Source organism: Anabas testudineus, chromosome 8 (genome assembly GCF_900324465.2).
Source record: "Anabas testudineus chromosome 8, fAnaTes1.2, whole genome shotgun sequence".
NCBI classification, from domain to species: Eukaryota; Metazoa; Chordata; class Actinopteri; order Anabantiformes; family Anabantidae; genus Anabas; species Anabas testudineus.
The window spans coordinates 8,332,715-8,350,579 of record NC_046617.1 but is presented as its reverse complement, the minus strand read 5'-3'; the positions used below and the strand labels follow the sequence as shown (position 1 = coordinate 8,350,579).

The 17,865-nt window shown below is 39.4% G+C and overlaps 3 protein-coding genes across 4 annotated transcripts; all 3 read left to right on the top strand.

The window, feature by feature from the left end:
- The first annotated feature begins 51 nt into the window (after positions 1 to 51).
- Positions 52 to 6,680, top strand: LOC113162574 (all-trans-retinol 13,14-reductase-like). The gene is made up of 11 exons (XM_026360773.1): positions 52 to 211; positions 580 to 762; positions 951 to 1,192; positions 2,141 to 2,342; positions 2,424 to 2,621; positions 2,713 to 2,832; positions 3,447 to 3,585; positions 3,757 to 3,866; positions 3,991 to 4,160; positions 5,627 to 5,786; positions 5,900 to 6,680. Exons 1-11 carry the CDS (start codon positions 52 to 54, stop codon positions 6,043 to 6,045), a joined length of 1,830 nt encoding a protein of 609 aa, XP_026216558.1. The 3' UTR covers positions 6,046 to 6,680.
- A 950-nt stretch (positions 6,681 to 7,630) lies between these two features.
- Positions 7,631 to 14,022, top strand: LOC113161683 (all-trans-retinol 13,14-reductase-like). The gene is made up of 11 exons (XM_026359457.1): positions 7,631 to 7,790; positions 8,990 to 9,172; positions 9,318 to 9,559; positions 10,166 to 10,367; positions 10,449 to 10,646; positions 10,728 to 10,847; positions 11,512 to 11,650; positions 11,981 to 12,090; positions 12,189 to 12,358; positions 13,214 to 13,373; positions 13,469 to 14,022. The coding sequence occupies exons 1-11, from the start codon at positions 7,631 to 7,633 to the stop codon at positions 13,615 to 13,617; spliced, it is 1,833 nt and encodes a 610-aa protein (XP_026215242.1). The 3' UTR covers positions 13,618 to 14,022.
- Positions 14,023 to 14,194: 172 nt separating this feature from the next.
- On the top strand, positions 14,195 to 17,789 carry cdk21 (cyclin-dependent kinase 21). Of its 2 annotated transcripts, none has more exons than XM_026359469.1 (8): positions 14,195 to 14,337; positions 14,553 to 14,806; positions 15,158 to 15,290; positions 15,779 to 15,946; positions 16,179 to 16,288; positions 16,415 to 16,465; positions 16,584 to 16,716; positions 17,165 to 17,789. In XM_026359469.1, exons 2-8 carry the CDS (start codon positions 14,577 to 14,579, stop codon positions 17,240 to 17,242), a joined length of 903 nt encoding a protein of 300 aa, XP_026215254.1. In that variant the 5' UTR covers positions 14,195 to 14,337; positions 14,553 to 14,576; the 3' UTR covers positions 17,243 to 17,789. The 2 variants fall into 2 exon arrangements, with proteins under 2 accessions (XP_026215254.1, XP_026215264.1); XM_026359479.1 differs by having other exon boundaries at positions 14,529 to 14,806.
- The last annotated feature ends 76 nt before the right edge of the window (positions 17,790 to 17,865 follow it).

Sequence of the window (17,865 nt, the reverse complement as noted above, 5' to 3'; positions counted from 1 at the left end):
CATGAGAGAGTTTGATACAGTTGAGTCCTATTTGGAAACTTCTCAGGCACAATGTGGTTCGCTGTGACGATCATTTCCGCAGCTTTGGTAATATTCATATTAAAATATGTCTTCGGCAGCAGCGGACCCAATCCTTTTGAGAAGGATAGTCGCGAACCGCTGAAAAAGATGGTTCATGACTTAAAAGAGAAAAATAAAGTGCTGAAACAAGGTGAGTGAAATGACGCAGATGTTTACACAGACCAACATCAAGCAGGGCATGCTGACATTAAAACCACCCCCTGTTATATGTAGTGTATCTTTTCTAGGTTATTGTGTTCACCCTTATTTACTTTATTTCGTGCAGAGCAGCTGCCAAACATTTTTATTCGTGATTATTTCCAGCCAGTGACTCTTTAACATAGTTGAGCTGTATATTTTGATTACATTTGTAGAATAACCAAAGCCATCAGAAGTTGTTTGAGTGACCAGCAGTCTAAAAAATATTTAATGAAGAAATGCAGTAAATGTACATATTGGCAAAGCTGCAAACCAATGCTGTGCCAATGGTGTTTGAATGTTTTGCCGCCTTTTCCTTAGGGTTTGTGTCCAGTAAAGTCCCTGACAACCTGGATGCCATCATCATCGGCAGTGGGATTGGAGGCCTCGGACTCGCGGTGCTGCTGGCCAAAGTAGGAAAGAAAGTCCTGGTCCTGGAGCAGCACGATCGGGCCGGAGGATGCTGCCACACGTTCACTGAGAAGGGCTTTGAGTTTGATGTTGGTGAGGAGGATTGGTCTTTACTGTTTGGTCACTTCAATATATCACATCTCAAATTATTATTGAGTATACGTTTCTCAAAAATAATCAAAGCTGGGAATATGTGTCTTGGTTAAGGTGACAGAAGTTATGGTCTTGATGGGAATAAAAGTCTCAGTGCTGTGTTTGTGTTATTATTCTCCCACCCCCAGGAATCCACTACATCGGGGACCTTCTGGGCAATACACCATTTCGCTGTACGCTGGACCAGATGACCAATGGACAGCTGCAGTGGGTACCTCTGGAGAATCCATTTGACCATGTTCTTGTAGGACCTCGAGAAAACCGTCGCCGGTATCCCATCTACAGCGGCAGGAAACGTTTCACTGATGAGCTTAAAAAATGCTTCCCTGGAGAGGAGAAGGCCATTGATGAGTATTTGAAGCTTATCCAGGTAGGATCTTTTTTTTATTGCAGGTTGTGATAAGGTGGTTTAAAAGTATCAGATTGTTTGATTGTCTGTAGACTAAATATGTGTGTTTTTCACTTCTGTCAGTAAGATCTTTCCTTAACTTACTGTACCAGTGCCCTTTCACCCACTGACCTGTGCTCTAAAACTGTGTTAATGCTGGTACTGATATTTCTCAAGGGATCAGTGGTTAGTAAATCAAAGGTCAGAATAACTGACGAGGAATTTTATTGGCACAAATATTGTAGCGTTACAGCAACAATTTGCTTTGACTCAGATAAAAGAATGTCATTTTCTTTATCTGCCATGACCTTTAACATGATGATTTATCAGTGTCTTTATTCCAGCTATTCATTTATGTTTGTTTTTTATTGACTCATTGCTCTTTGCAACAATAGACCTAAAGATTCAGCTGTACAAATAAATCAAAACGAGTAGAAACGAAACAGAATTCAAATATAAAAATAGAATAAAGTTGTTGAAATGATGTCTATATTGAATTATATTTAATGTTGTCTGCACATTCAGTGTTAACTGTTAACTCTGCACTAGTATGCTGTGTATTGAAAGTTAAAGACCATGATACACCATTGCCAGTGACATGGTAAACTATTTGTACCATGAACAAAACTATGAGTAGTATATTTTTACCATGAACAGACATTTGGTACAATATTTGTACTATGGACAATAACATAATACATTTCATGTAACATGAGAGGTATCATGGTATGAATAGTGTATGTAGTCAATTACAAATATATGTATAACCATCCAGACCTCTATGAAACATTGTCAAGTTTGTATCTGAAGCCAAATTTATACTGTACTATATATTTTGTAACATAGCAAAGACATTGTGCACACAAATTACTCATGTTGAAGTGTCTTTGTCTATTTTTTTTTTTTTATCTGTGTGTTTTTTGCCTGCAGACAGCTGGAAGAGGTGTTTGGTTCTATGCACTGCTCAAGTCCTGCCCTGTCCCCCTGGCCAAGTTCCTGGTCTACACTGGCCTGGCCAAACGTCTGTCCTCCTTCTTCAAAATGGCTTCCCGCAGCCTGACAGAAGTGGTTAACGAACTGACGGAGAACAAGGACCTCAGGGCTGTCTTCAGCTACATCTTTGGCACCTACGGTAGCTGCAGGTCTGTTAGTGTGGTCAGATTTTGTCTTCAGTATTGTTCTCATAGTTTTTGTTTCCATCTCTGATCTGCAGGCAACGCACCAAAGGATACGAGTTTTGCTATGCACAGCTTGTTGGTCACTCACTTTCTGAATGGGGCCTGGTACCCTAAAGGTGGAGCCAGTGAAATTGCCTACCACATGATTCCTATTATTGAGAAGGCCGGTGGTGCTGTTCTAGTGCGAGCCCCAGTCAACCGCATCTTGTTCAATGAGGCCAAGGAGGCTTGTGGTGGGTGAGATTTCTCTCAGTTTGTCTGTAAACAGTCACAGCGTGCAGCTGCCACAGAGAGATTATTGATCGTCTGTTTTTATGTTTTCAGGTGTGAGTGTCATGAAAGGTCAGGAGGAAATTCATATCCATGCCCCTATGGTCATATCTGATGCTGGCATCTTCAACACCTACCAGAAGCTGCTGCCCGAAGACCTCCAGGCCATGCCAGGTTGGGAAGTGTATTAAGAGTGACACAATTTTGTGTGCTCTGTATGCCAGCACAATGGATTTAAAATGAAACACAAGATGTACTTTAAGTGTAGATTGTCAGCTTCAATTTAAAGACTTGGTGGAAAATATTGGATGAAATGTGTAGCAGTTGCTGTTCTGTGGTCAGGTGTGTGATATTTCCTCATAAGCATTTAAAATCTGAGTTGATCTGAACTGGATTCCTTGTAGTTGATGTGATTATTTTGTCAGTGTTAGATCCATTGTGATGGCAACAAGGGGGCCAAGCACAGTGGCAGAAAAAAAATTAGCAGCTAACCTGAGCAGGTGGCTGTGGCCTTTGTGGGTATGCAGACTGACAGAGTTCGGACTGATCGTTTGGCACATCCAGGAAAAGTTTCTGGAAAAGTCTTGCTACAGCACAGAGAGAGATGAGATTTTGTCGTGTGATTTCTTCTACATAAGATCAGCTCACACTTTGGCAACTTTGGCATTGTTCAATATGGACAACCATCCTTACTACAGTGAAGTTACAACTAAAATAAGGAAAAAGCGTAATTATATATTTTTTGTGAACTGTGTATAAAGTAATACTGTGTGATGTGACTCTTGCAGCCATCCAGAATCAGCTGAGTATGATGAAACATGGTGAAGGTGGTCTGAGTTTTTTTATTGGTGTAACCGGAACCAAGGAGGAGCTGGGCCTGAAGGCAGACAACTATTGGATCTTCACGGAGAACAATTTGGATGATTTGTATGTTGATTGATTTCTAAGTGAAGTCAGTTTTTATATATGTGTGGTCACTAAACTACAGAAAAATTTGCTTATGTGAAATGGGAATGGCATGCTGTCACTGTAGTGGTTTATTATTAGTTTATTATTTATATTTAAAGACACATGAAACTAGATTATTTTGTTTTACAGAATGGACAACTACATGAAAGGAAACAGGGAAGAGTCTGCAAAACAATTACCTCTGCTGTTTATCGCCTCTCCATCAGCTAAAGATTCAACTTGGGAGGAAAGATCACCAGGTACGGAGAAATGAGATGCAGCACATCAGCATTTCCTCAAACAGTTATTATGGTGAAGCCAAATCTATGCAGTCATCAGTTAGATCCTGTGTAGTATAGAAAGGTATTTTTGTCTTTACACTAGGCAAGTCCACTTTGACTATGGTCAGCTTTGCCAAGTACGAGTGGTTTGAGGAGTGGAAGGACGGCAAAGTGACGAATAGGGGGCCAGACTACAAAGAGCTGAAACAGACTTTCATTGACTCTGTTCTGGAGGTGGTTATGGAGATTTATCCAAAGATAACCAGAGACAAGGTGAGAATGAGCATGCTGTTTAACATCTCAGATGAATCGGTCTGATGTCGACAACGTCTGTGTTTGAAGTTGTGCCAATTTAACCCAATGAGGCTGTTTACACCATCATCAGTCAGCAGTCACTGCTTTACATGTACAAACTCCAAATGCCTTTATGACATTTACTGGTAACTTTACTTTCACTTCCCTTACTGCAACACAGCTTTTTTTTTTTTAAGCTTGAGTGATCCACCAGAAATACGAAAGCTTTGGATTTCCTACATGCAAACATTACGAGACAGCACTGAAGCTGTTCATAGAAGCACAGGCACTAAGCACTACAACCAATTAGCAGACATTATGTACAGGTAGCCTACACCTTAGCTGACAATGTAATAGGTCCCCTGAATGAAAGAGCTGTGGTTAAAACAACCTGAACATGACTGGTAGAGGAAAGAGAATTACACACTAAATTTTCTATTTCTATTAGTGGGACTTCCAGGTGACCCTAATCACCTTGTAAACCTGACCCAGCCACACAGGATCCTGTATATTTTACATCATAAGATCAGGGGGAAAGTTCATTCAGAAGATAAAATCAGAACCAACAAACATTTGTTCTACCTCTGGCTATATAGCTACTTACACATCTTGTTTTGCAACAGTTTGTTAGTGTCTAGAGAAAGCATAATATATAATGTAAAAATTAAATTAAATTAATAATTTCTCTTTATGGAACATAATCAACATAATTAATCTTTTATCATCAGAGGCTGTTTTACTGATTAACTTTACCCATTCAGACATTACTTTAATCCATTCTTTTACTGCTGTATTTCAGTGGTACTGCAGCTCTTTCTCCTGGCCAGATTGAATTGATGTATATTTCTTATTCTTCTGCTGTGAACTGTTGTTGTGATTTTTCAAATTTTCATTTTTACTTTTTGTTGTCCCTTCTCTTGGACTGAAGAGCTGAGTTCTTCACTTCAGCTCTTCTTCAAGACCCAGTCTGGCTCTCTAGGTTTTTGTATGGCCAATGACCATAGATGTTCTCTGACAGTCTGTTAAGAGAAAACTGACACAGTCTCTTATAAATATGTCTAATTTTACAGACATATTACTCATTTCTTTCTAAGTAAGGCTGCCATAATGGGGGCAATGGCATTAGAATTAAGTCCAATTGTTATTCTATGGTTGAATGTTTCTAAGAGGGCAGAGCATGAATTGCTATGGTCTTTGTTTCCAAGACATACCTTTAGTAACAATTTCCAAAGTCCACTTATGTCCTGACATTTATTCCAACTAGATGGAAAAGCTGCAAAATTAGTTCACCTGAAGTTTAAATAATATATATAGAAACCGTATGCCCTCTTCTTGCTATGCTGAATTTTCTGTTTTATGTTCGTAGCTCTTGATATTGATTCAAGATACTGATACTGTGTATATATAATATATTTACTTGCCTGTTTCTGTGCTTGTTTGTCTAGATTGAGTACATTGATGCTGGAACCCCCATCACAAATACACACTATATTGGAACTCCCAAAGGTGAAATCTATGGAGCTGATCATGGCATCACCCGGCTTAGTCCTGAACTTGGTGCTGCAGTAAGACCTCAGACTCCGCTGAAGAACCTCTATCTGACAGGTCAGTCTGTCTGTCAGCTATACAACTAAGTATAATCCAGCCAGCGTCCTTAGGTCTTCTCCATTTCTAACACAGTACCATCTGTATTCTGTCACTTTGATTTTGTTTCACAGGCCAGGATGTGTTTGTGTGTGGCCTTGCTGGTGCTCTCGCTGGAGCTCTGAGCTGTGGCTCAGTCATCCTCAACCGCAACCTACACCTGGATACAGTGGCCCTGGCAAAGAAAGCTAAATCTGATGCCAAACTGAAAAGGGAGTAACTTAGTGTCAATGATTTACGACATTATCAAGGGTCACTAATGGGTCCTAAATGTTGCAAGTGCGTTTTGCAGTGTAAAAATACAAATCTGCTATTCTTGAACTGTAGATATTAAACAAATCTGAATTATGAAAAAGGGGTAAAAAGGGTGAAGTAATAAATACCAAAAGTGGACACAAGATAAGGGCTTCAGTTAAGATTCAGTTTTATGACACCAGTTTCAGGCATAATCATTGCCTTGTTCGACGAAGTAACAATTATACTATGTTGCACTTTACTACACCATATTTGAAAAGTACGAAGTACTTTTATTAACAGATAGATAGTGACTGATGACACAATACTTGCATGTTCAGGGTGAATGTTGGAGCTGGGCCCATCAACAGCAGACTTGAGTCTGTGCAGGATCAATGGTGATAGTGATAACTATATAAAATAAAATAAAAATAATAATAACTTTAACCACCTGAAGTGTTTCTTATGCAAGTTGTTGGTTTTGTTTGCAAACGGATGTAAAAGAATAATTTGTCTCATTGTGCTATGATGCAGGAAATGAAAAGGAAGCTGTGTTATTTGTATTTTTGCTTAAAAAAAAAAAAAACAAATCTGTGGAATCACTACATTTCATTAAACTTGACTACATTCATTCTTTTCCTTTTGTCTTATTCTACATTACCTGTCTACACAAACAACAACTTCTGCTAATAACAATATTTATAAAATAGATTTTAGTAGATTACTGTGTCTATCTATACATCTATTTATTTCATAAATAAAAAGACAGATATCCATCTATCTGTTTAATGGAGAAATAGATGGTTAGTTAGATAAATAGATGGTTAGATAGATAAATAGATGGTTAGATAGATAAATAGATGGATGGATAGATAAATAGATGGATGGATAGATAAATAGATGGATGGATAGATGGATAGATGGTTAGATAGATAAATAGATGGTTAGATAGATAAATAGATGGATGGATAGATAAATAGATGGATGGATAGATAAATAGATGGTTAGATAGATAAATAGATGGATGGATAGATAAATAGATGGATGGATAGATAAATAGATGGTTAGATAGATAAATAGATGGATGGATAGATAAATAGATGGATGGATAGATAAATAGATGGTTAGATAGATAAATAGATGGTTAGATAGATAAATAGATGGATGGATAGATAAATAGATGGTTAGATAGATATATAGATGGATGGATAGATAAATAGATGGTTAGATAGATAAATAGATGGTTAGATAGATATATAGATGGTTAGATAGATATATAGATGGATGGATAGATAAATAGATGGTTAGATAGATAAATAGATGGTTAGATAGATATATAGATGGATGGATAGATAAATAGATGGTTAGATAGATAAATAGATGGTTAGATAGATAAATAGATGGTTAGATAGATAAATAGATGGTTAGATAGATAAATAGATGGTTAGATAGATATATACACAGCTCTTGAAACTGTGTGACGCGCTTGTAAGGTCGACTCTAATTGGTCGGCTCCAGGAGGTGCTCGATCGCGGAAGTAGCCTGAACGAAGTGGTCGATAAACAAACACGATGTTTCTCTATGTGGGGATTATTTTAGCAGCTTTAGTAATATTCATATTAAAATATGTCTTCGGCAGCAGCGGACCCAACCCCTTTGAGAAGGATAGTCGCGAACCGTTGAAAAAGATGGTTCATGACAGGAAAGAGAAAAATAAAGTGCTGAAACAAGGTGAGTTAAGTAGAAGAAAAAAACTAAGTCTGAGTCTAATGTACACCTTTTTACTTTTATCCTCATTGAATGGAGGTGTCACACTTCCACGTGTTATTTCCTAATGTCCAGACACCTTTTTGTGACCAGGTTTACAACCCAGTAATAGTCTGGACTTCTTACCGAGTTCTCAGTCAGTACTGCTCCTTAACCACCAGGTAAACCTAGAGCTCTGTTATCCAGGACTGTCACCACCAGTCATCACGTAGGGTGAAATGATTTTCTACTTTAAGTAATGGCTGAAAAAATGTAAAATAGCCTGCGTTATTAAAATCAATCATTACCATTTGAATTACAGTGAAAAGTATCGGACACATGCACTGGACACTGATTCACCCTTATATCACCACAGGTGCTGGCTTTTGCACCTTTATCCAGGCTGCATGGGCTTTTTTATCTTCTGCTTTCCCACGGTCTTTCAGTCCATCTGACATGAGTTGTGTGTGTGTGTGTGTGTGTGTATGTGTGTGTGTGTGTGTGTGTGTGTATTATAGAGTTTGATGCATTTTCAGATATAATGGCTGATTGTGTGAAGTGACAGCGGTTTTCCAACATAGTCCTGACACCATGTGGATAAATTTATCACAGCAGAATGTCGCTTGCTCCTTCAAGATTTAAAAAAAGCTTTACTAATGATGGCGGATAAATAACTTCTGCTCTTGGCCTTCATGTAGTCAGTGTTCCTCTGTCCTCGGTAACATTATGTACTACATATTTTAAAAGACCCATTGCGTTGCAATCTTGAAATGACAAATATAACTTTTGAACAGATTGACAAGTGATGGACCACAGTGCATCTTTGCTCACAAAGACTATTTGGAAGATGGTTCTTTGACTTGAAGCTTGGATTTAATCCTGTTATTATCCTGCAATTAGTAGTGTCATCCAGAATGGTGTTACATGAACTTTTCAGTCTTTCAGTATTTCTCCTCTGTCACACCTTTTTTGACTGTGTTGCAGTCATGAAACTCCAAATCCGCTTATATTTAAGAAATACAGTTTTGTACTGTTCTCACAAATTAGAAACTTTTGTTGCTTTTTTAGAAAGAGATTCAACTTTTATGTCCATTGACTCTGATAAATATTTTCTCTGAATTTGAGATTCAAAGATTTGTTTTTGATTTGTCTGGTATTTGAACATTTTGCTCCCTTTTCTTTAGGTTTTGTGCCCAGTAAAGTCCCTGACAACCTTGATGCTATCATCATCGGCAGTGGGATTGGAGGGCTCGGACTCGCAGTGTTGCTGGCCAAAGCAGGAAAGAAAGTCCTGGTCCTGGAGCAGCATAATAAGGCTGGAGGATGCTGCCACACGTTCACTGAGAAGGGCTTTGAGTTTGATGTTGGTGAGAAGGATAAGTCTTTCTAGAAATACAGATTTACCTACAATTATTTCAAATAAATATCTCTGTGAAAATATGTCTGTGTTAATGGGAGTTATAATGGCTAACCTACCATGGCATGTCCATATTTTTAATCTTTCACACCCAGGAATCCACTACATTGGGGAAATGCAGGATTATACGCCAATCCGATGCACGCTGGACCAGATGACCAATGGACAGCTGCAGTGGGTACCACTCAATAATCCCTTCGACCACGTTGTTCTGGGACCTCCTGAAAACCGTCGTCGGTACCCCATCTACAGCGGCAGTAAGCGTTTCACTGATGAGCTTAAAAAACGTTTCCCTGGAGAGGAGAAGGCCATTGATGAGTATGTGAAGCTTGTCCAGGTAGGTTTTTTTAAACTGCAGGTTGTGATGATTGTGATCACTAGTCCCCGGCCTGCTGTAACCAGATTTATGCAAGTTTCACAGTCCTTGTATTTCTAAATAATGAAGCTGACTGTATTCCAAGTGATATTTATTGTCTTGGACATTTTCTTGCATCCATCCCCTGACTTTTCAATAACCTTTAGACAAAAAGTTATTTTGTCTAGTTTTTGGCCAAGATACTGATTCATCAGTAATTAGACCTTCTAGATAATAATAATAATTTATAATATTATTATTATTATTTATTACCCTTTCGAGAAAATTCTTGTGAACAGGCAGCTGCATTTAAAGCCTTCCAGGTTCAGTGTTTTGTCCAGGGACACTTTCCCCAGGAGAAACTAGGGGTCTAAACCCCAATGCTGGGGATAATTTCACTTTGAAACAGATAAGGGAACATGACTTTTTTTTATCAGTGTGGAGTCAGTGTAGTGTAGTGTAAAACACAGAAAATATTTGTTATATACTGATTATTTGAGTGTGGTCTTTGTAGGGGAATATGGACAATTTTCAGGTGTCTTGGTCTAATCGTTCGATCGTTTTCATCTGTGTGTCCTTTCTCTACAGAAAACTGGGAAAGGCATTTGGTTTCTTGGGTTGCTGAAGTCCTGCCCTGTCCCCCTGGCCAAGTTCCTGGTCTACACTGGCCTGGCCAAACATCTGTCCTCCTTCTTCAAAATGGCTTCCCGCAGCCTGACAGAAGTGGTCAATGAACTGACGGAGAACAAGGACCTCAGGGCTGTCTTCAGCTACATCTTTGGCACCTACGGTAGCTGCAGGTCTGTTAGTGTGGTCAGATTTTGTCTTCAGTATTGTTCTCATAGTTTTTGTTTCCATCTCTGATCTGCAGGTAACGCACCAAAGGATTCCAGTTTTGCTATGCACAGCTTGTTGGTCACTCACTTTCTGAATGGGGCCTGGTACCCTAAAGGTGGAGCCAGTGAAATTGCCTACCACATGATTCCTATTATTGAGAAGGCCGGTGGTGCTGTTCTAGTGCGAGCCCCAGTCAACCGTATCTTGTTCAATGAGGCCAAGGAGGCTTGTGGTGGGTGAGATTTCTCTGTAAACAGTCACAACATGCATCTGCCACAGAGAGATTATTGATCGTCTGTTTTTATGTTTTCAGGTGTGAGTGTCATGAAAGGTCAGGAGGAAATTCATATCCATGCCCCTATGGTCATATCTGATGCTGGCATCTTCAACACCTACCAGAAGCTGCTGCCCAAAGACCTCCAGGCCATGCCAGGTTGGGAAGTGTATTAAGAGTGACACAATTTTGTGTGCTCTGTATGCCAGCACAATGGATTTAAAATGAAACACTTGAGATGTACTTTAAGTGTAGATTGTCAGCTTCAATTTAAAGACTTGGTGAAAAATATTGGATGAAGTGTGTAGGAGCTGCTGTTCTGTGGTCAGGTGTGGGATATTTCCTCAATAGTTAATTTACAAACAAGCAGATAAAAGGTTAGAGTTGATGTCATTTAAAATCTGTGTCTATATCTAGACGATCCATCAGAGAGATGCAAAACATTTTGGCCAAGTCATGTATTTATTACATAAATGTCCAAAAAAACATATAGAAAAGCGAGTACACCAAAAAAAAAAACAGCAACACATGGACAGATCAAGAAAAATCAACTTGTACCAGAATTCAAGGGGAACATGCGATGAGTTAGGAGGAGGGGAGGATGAAACATGGTGGAGGTAGTGTTAAGGCATGGCCATGTATGACTACCAAAGGACCTGCTGCTTTATTGATCATGTGACCAGCATATATTGTAGTTATATTTGTCAGTTTTGTCTTTGAATGCTATTTTTTTTTCACTAATTATCTTGATTGATAATGTCACTAAGGAATTCTACTTTATTAAATTAAAAATTAAAAATACTGTTTAATGTGACTCTTGCAGCCATCCAGAAACAGCTGAGTATGATGAAGCCTGGCGAAGCTGGTCTGAGTTTTTTTATTGGTCTAACTGGAACCAAGGAGGAGCTGGGCCTGGAGGCAGACAACTATTGGATCTTTACAGAGAACAATTTGGATGAATTGTATGTTTATTTTTGTTATCTGTTGCCACTCCAACATGCAAATTACAGATATACACATAGTCACATATACAGTATAGGCCTTAGTATTAGTTTGAAGTTGCTAATTAAAAAGACACAGTGTGGTGAAGAAACATAAAGATGCTCATGAACTGTGGAGATTTTAGCCACAGTAAAAACACACTGAACTTACAAAATATCATCAATATAGTGTGACACTTTAATTGTCTGCATGCTGGGGGTGCAGTGGTTGATTAAGTATTTGATCCACCTTGCTTATTTTGCTTATTAGCTTGAATGTAGTGTACAAAAATTACCTGTTTTATTTTGCAGGATGGAGAAATACATGAATGGAAACAGGGAAGAGTCTGCAAAAAATGTACCTCTGCTGTTTGTCGCTTCTCCATCAGCTAAAGATTCAACGTGGGAGGAAAGATCACCAGGTACAGAGAAATGAGATGCTGCAGTTATTCTAGTGAAGCTAAGTTCATGCATTTATGATTCTATGCTGTATAGAAAAGTAATTTTGTCTTTATTCTAGGCAAGTCTACTTTAACTCTGGTCAGCTTTGCCAAGTACGAGTGGTTTGAGGAGTGGAAGGACGGCAGAGTGAAGAACAGGGGGACGGACTACAAAGAGCTGAAACAGACTTTCATTGACTCTGCTCTAGAGATGGTTCTGGACATGTTTCCAAAGATAACCAGAGACAAGGTAAAGTTTCTGAATCAGTGCTCTAACATCTCAGATGAATATTAATATACACAGCTGCTTCTGTCATGAATTCATCTATCTGTCTTATCAGCTTTTTATAAATGTGCAAATAGATATCAAAAGACTGCAGACGGGGAGTATACTGGAGGGGCGGGATGAATGGCGAGAGTGCTACGAGGAGGGATGTCTCCATATATATTTAAAACAAGTTTTCTTCTGGTGTGCTATTTTATTAACGGTTCATCTGCTTCAGTGGATCTGGAAGTTAAATCATGGCAACTAGACTTCATTCTTGTTAGGTTTCAATATTCATCTTCAATCTGGGATTAGTTAGTTGGAGAAGTTCACCTGCACGACTGGGAATCTTTACAGACACACTGCTGTAGTTGAGCACAGCCTTCAGTGCTGCAGTAAACTGGAACAACCATGTTTTATTGAAACTGTGCTGCATTGGACTCTTGTTTGTTTGTGGCATAGTTTTTTGCTCTGCTCTACTAACAATAGTGGTACGGAGTATTCACAACATCCTCTACCCACATCTTGGCTCATTATGAAATCTCACCCCCACCTACACATCCACTGTCCACTACACCAACATGTTTTGGTGTAGTGGACGTGGAGAGCGTGGTGTGTCAGCCCAGTTAGCAGCTAAGGTGAGCATATGTCTAGAGCCTAGCTGCCTGTCACCCCGGTGTTGAACTTTAAGACCCAGTCATCTGTCTGCTTCATAGAGCTCCTTATCACCTGGACAACGCAGGGGGCGCTGTGACACTCATGTTGTTTAATTTCTCTCATGAGGCCTCAATAAAACATCCAGACTTTTCTGATGACTTTCTGTTTCTGTGTTTTGTTTAGATTGAGTACATTGATGCTGGAACTCCCCTCACAAATTCTCACTACATTGGATCCTCCAGAGGTGAAATCTATGGAGCTGATCATGGCATCGCCCGGTTCAGTCCTGAACTCAATGCTACAGTGAGACCCCAGACTCCATTGAAGAACCTCTACCTGACAGGTCAGTTCGTTTACAGTAGGCAGCACAGTATCATCTAGTCAACAATCCCTTATTTTCTTCCCAGTATTCAGTCATTTTATGTTTTTGTTTCACAGGTCAGGATGTGGTATTGTGCGGCCTTGCCGGTGCACTTGCTGGAGCTCTCACCTGCGGCTCAGCCATTCTCCACCGCAACCTCCATCTAGATACTATGATCCTGGCAAAGAAAACTAAATCTGTTGACGCTAAATTGAAAAGGGAGTAGCTGTAGCTACGACAAACTCACAAACACAGCAGGCTTAATGCGTCTGAACAGAAAGACAACGAGATTACCACTAACAACACAATGAATATTGCTAATGTAATGCTGAAAGTCCGATTCATATCAGAACTTACCCATGTGTCTTCTTTTGTGTACATTATAATAAATTTACCTTTAATTACTTCGGATCGGTTCAATTTTAATACATATCTGAAAAATGTGTATGTTGAGCTCACTACCAGCATATATCAATGGTAATGTGACCTTGTGCAGAGGATTTTGTAAATCATATATGTGTTGAATTGATATACAATTAATATTCTATCTGTTGTGCACTTTTTTCAGAACTGACTTTGCCCCAAACTCAGTTGCTCAATAAATTTCAAAACCTCTCCTTTTGTTATTAAAGAGATGATGTTGTGTGATCTCTGGTGTACTGTGGATATTTTTTTTTACACTATTTACTCAATAGAGTAATATGCATAATGCATAATTTTTAAATATACATTATTTCTTCAAGTTAGGCTTGGTGACTTTAAACGTTGATGTTTTATGTCAGTTATTTGTCCGTGCACTTGAACGCAGCATCGCTCCACTGACAGCTGCAGGAATCACGTGTGACACCAGTTTTCTCATATTTCTTTCGGATACAGGCAACAGATATGTATCGACATTTCCCCGAAGGAGGCGGCATGGAGGAGAAAGTGTGCTCTGCTGTCTGAGGTAAAGTAAAGACACAAGACTGAAACGCAACACATGTTTAGCATCAGAAACAGCCAAATGACAGGCGGGGTTTGGCTCGGTGACAAGTTACCTGCTAACTAACCTGCAGCGCACCTAGAGGATAGTTAGCTAGCATTAGCTAAGACAGTAAAATAAAGAAAATGACACATTTAACTGTTGTCATCCTAAAGTGGACGCTTTTCTGGGAGGTTCAGGTTAATTTGTGCATCTTGAAGACAATGGACATCAGCAGTAAAGGTTTGTGCTACGAGCTGCTGGCAGAGGTGGGACAGGGCTCCTACGGGAAGGTGTACAAAGCCAGAGAGGTCGGCGACGAGCAGCGCCTCCTGGCGGTGAAGAAGTTCATCGTCCGCGGAGACGCGTCGGAGACGGGGATCCCCGCCTTCATGATCCGCGAGGTGGCGCTGCTGTGCAAGATGAAGTACTTCAACCACCCCAACATAGTCAAGTAAGTTCATGTGGTCCTGCAAAGATGTTAACACCTTGAAATACACCATGCCCCAATAACTACACGCTATTTGAATACATACTGACTGTGTGTGCACACAGTACTAGGAGTGCAGAATCATGTTGCTCGTAAATGACGTGTCAGTACTTCATTTATCGTTTTAGAAAAATACACATTTTCCTTGTTGGAGCTATACTTTATACATCTTATAATGGATTTCATTTGGTTGTTGGTTTGTGAAATGAAGCTTGGTTGATGTCCAATAATCATGTGCAATTTGTTAGAAATGACCAAGAAGTCTGTTTTAGTTTTTATTAAGGTTTTGCTTAATGTAAATATTTAACCATCCAGATTGCTGGATGCCTCTGCTGTAGCAGTGGGCAGGAGCTTGGACCTCACTCTGGTGTTGGAATACGTTGATCAGGACCTGTCCACTTTCCTCTCCAAGGTCCCTGCTTCAGGACTGAGCCATGACTGTATTAAGGTGTGAACCTATTACATCATCTGTCATAGCATTGTTGCACGTATTTATGTTTGTAAGTTGTTTGTTAAGTTGTATTTTAATTTGAAAAACAACTAATAGCTATTTTCGCATACTACAGGTTTTTGTTAAATATATTTTAATATTTGTAAACCCGGGCACAGGCCTGTAGACGAGTACAAATGCGCACTATAAAGATAATCGAGAGTAATGCTGTTTTTATTTTATGTGGCTTAGTGGCATCTGAGGCAGGTTTCACAAATGAACACACTGAATTTCACTCACCACACTCCACCAATGATTTCTCTGCTGGTAAAATCAGCCTCTAAAATGACTAAATCTGACCATGAGCTGTGCATTTTGTGATACGGATGGAGCGAATTCTAGCAACATAAAGCATTTCAGCACTTTTTCAGAAGAAATCCAGATTTCAAATGAGGCAGACTCTGATCTTGACTAAATGCCACAATGCTGTTTTCCTGTCTGTGCAGAATGTGATGCTGCAGCTGCTGCAAGGACTGGACTTCTTACACACAAATATGGTGCTGCATCGTGACTTGAAACCAGAAAACATCTTAGTCAGTAGTCTTGGAGAAATCAAGATTGCAGACTTTGGACTGGCACGCATCTACACCTTTAATATTGCTCTCACCCCTGGTGTACGTGAGGTCACAGTTCAGATGGAAAAGCGATTGTAAACTACGTGTAACATTGTTTAGTTGTTCTGCGGTAATTCTGTCCTGTGTAATTTGGGAACCTGTTTTTCCAATATACTGTACAGCACTCTGTTGTTTCTTGGCCTGAGGTGAAAAATGTTCTTTTGTCTGCTCCCTTATCCATGGTTTCATGTTTTCCTTTCTTTATTTTCTCTTCATATCGATCTTTGTTCAGGTGGTCACCCTCTGGTACAGAGCGCCTGAGGTGCTGCTCAACTCTGTTTACATGTCCTCAGTGGATATGTGGAGCGCCGGCTGCATCTTTGCTGAGCTCTTCCTCCTGAGGTACGGATGTCCGTTGAGACCAGGAATCTTATGTAGCTATGTACCTAAACCTAGAGGTAAAATTTCTGCATAGCAAAAATAGACATCAAATTGTTATTTGTTATGTCTTGTTCTTAAACACCACAGACCTTTGTTTCAAGGATACTCGGAGGTGCAGCAGCTGCAAAAAATCTTTGAGTACATTTTATCTCCCTTTTTATCTATAATAAAAATAAAATTTTCAGTGCTTAAGATGTAATATCAGAGCAGCATTTCAAGTTTTAGTGTTCAGTGGTTTGTGCCTTATGTTTGTCAGGGTCATTGGTCTGCCGGATGAGGAGGACTGGCCAAAGGACAGCCCACTCGCATACTCGGTCAACCTGGCACCAAAAGGCTCCTGCATCAACTTGCTTCCCAACCTGGGCCCAGATGAGAGCGACCTACTAGCTGTGAGCAGATCTGTGTTTCTGTGTCCATGTTTCTGTGCTTCCAGTTTCACACGTTAGCATTGTTGCACTTTCAGGTTTTTGAATGTGTTATTTGTTTATTAAGGACGGGAGACTAGAAAGTTTGATGCAACAACATAATTCATCCTGGATGAGAAATCAACATGTGTAGCAAAAGTCTAATAGTTGTTGATATTTCACAAAATATAAACTGTCCACCTCATGGTGGAAACGTTACTGCCAGTCGTGCTGCTAGTGTGGCTAAAAATACCCATTTTATAGCTACCCAAAAGAAAAGGGCAGCAAATGTAAGTACATGTTTTATAATTGGTTTGGTTATTTCAGTGGACCCTATATCATTATTTGAGTTGAGATTCACCTGAAATGAAAAGGTAGCATATGCACTGATGACGTAAACGGCTGTTTGTAAGTTGTACTATTTCTCTTGCAGCAATGTTTGGCATTCGGACCAAACCGTCGCATCTCAGCGGCAAAAGCTCTGGCTCATCCTTTCTTCAAGAAGCACTAAAGATTTCAGTCGAACGAGAAGAGAAGGAAGAAAACTTGAGCTCCTTCTCTGCTAATACTAACTAGTGCTGTGCCATAAAATCCATCATACACTCAGTTCAGAGCCTGGACTGTTCAGCAACATCATGAAAGACCTTCTGAACGTCAGTGCAGTAAATAAACACAGTTTTGCCTGATTTTAGTGATAAAGCTCTTATGGCACAAAATATCTAACATCCGAGTTCCTTAATTTAGATTAGCTATTTGACACCGCGCTCCTCTGTTTACGTTGAGTGTTTGTTATATTAAAAATATGAATTCCGTTTTCTGTTTTATCTGCTGAAGATACTATTATGAGCCCTTTATGTTGTTGAGTTGGTTTTGTGTTATTTCCCAAAGCTTTTTTTTTTTTTTTTTTTGTTCTACAAGGGAATGAAGTCCCTCATGTTTGTTGGTTTCTGAAGATATTTATGGTGTATACACTGGAATAGATGACACCTGTATTTATGTTTGTATTGACACTCTAGGTAATTTTGTTTATTCAAGAAGCATTTCTATTAAATAATAAAAAAAAAACTATCTCTCAGGCCTGTCTCTGCATTTTATTGTCACATCGTTGGTCCAGACTCATTCCTTTCTTCCTGT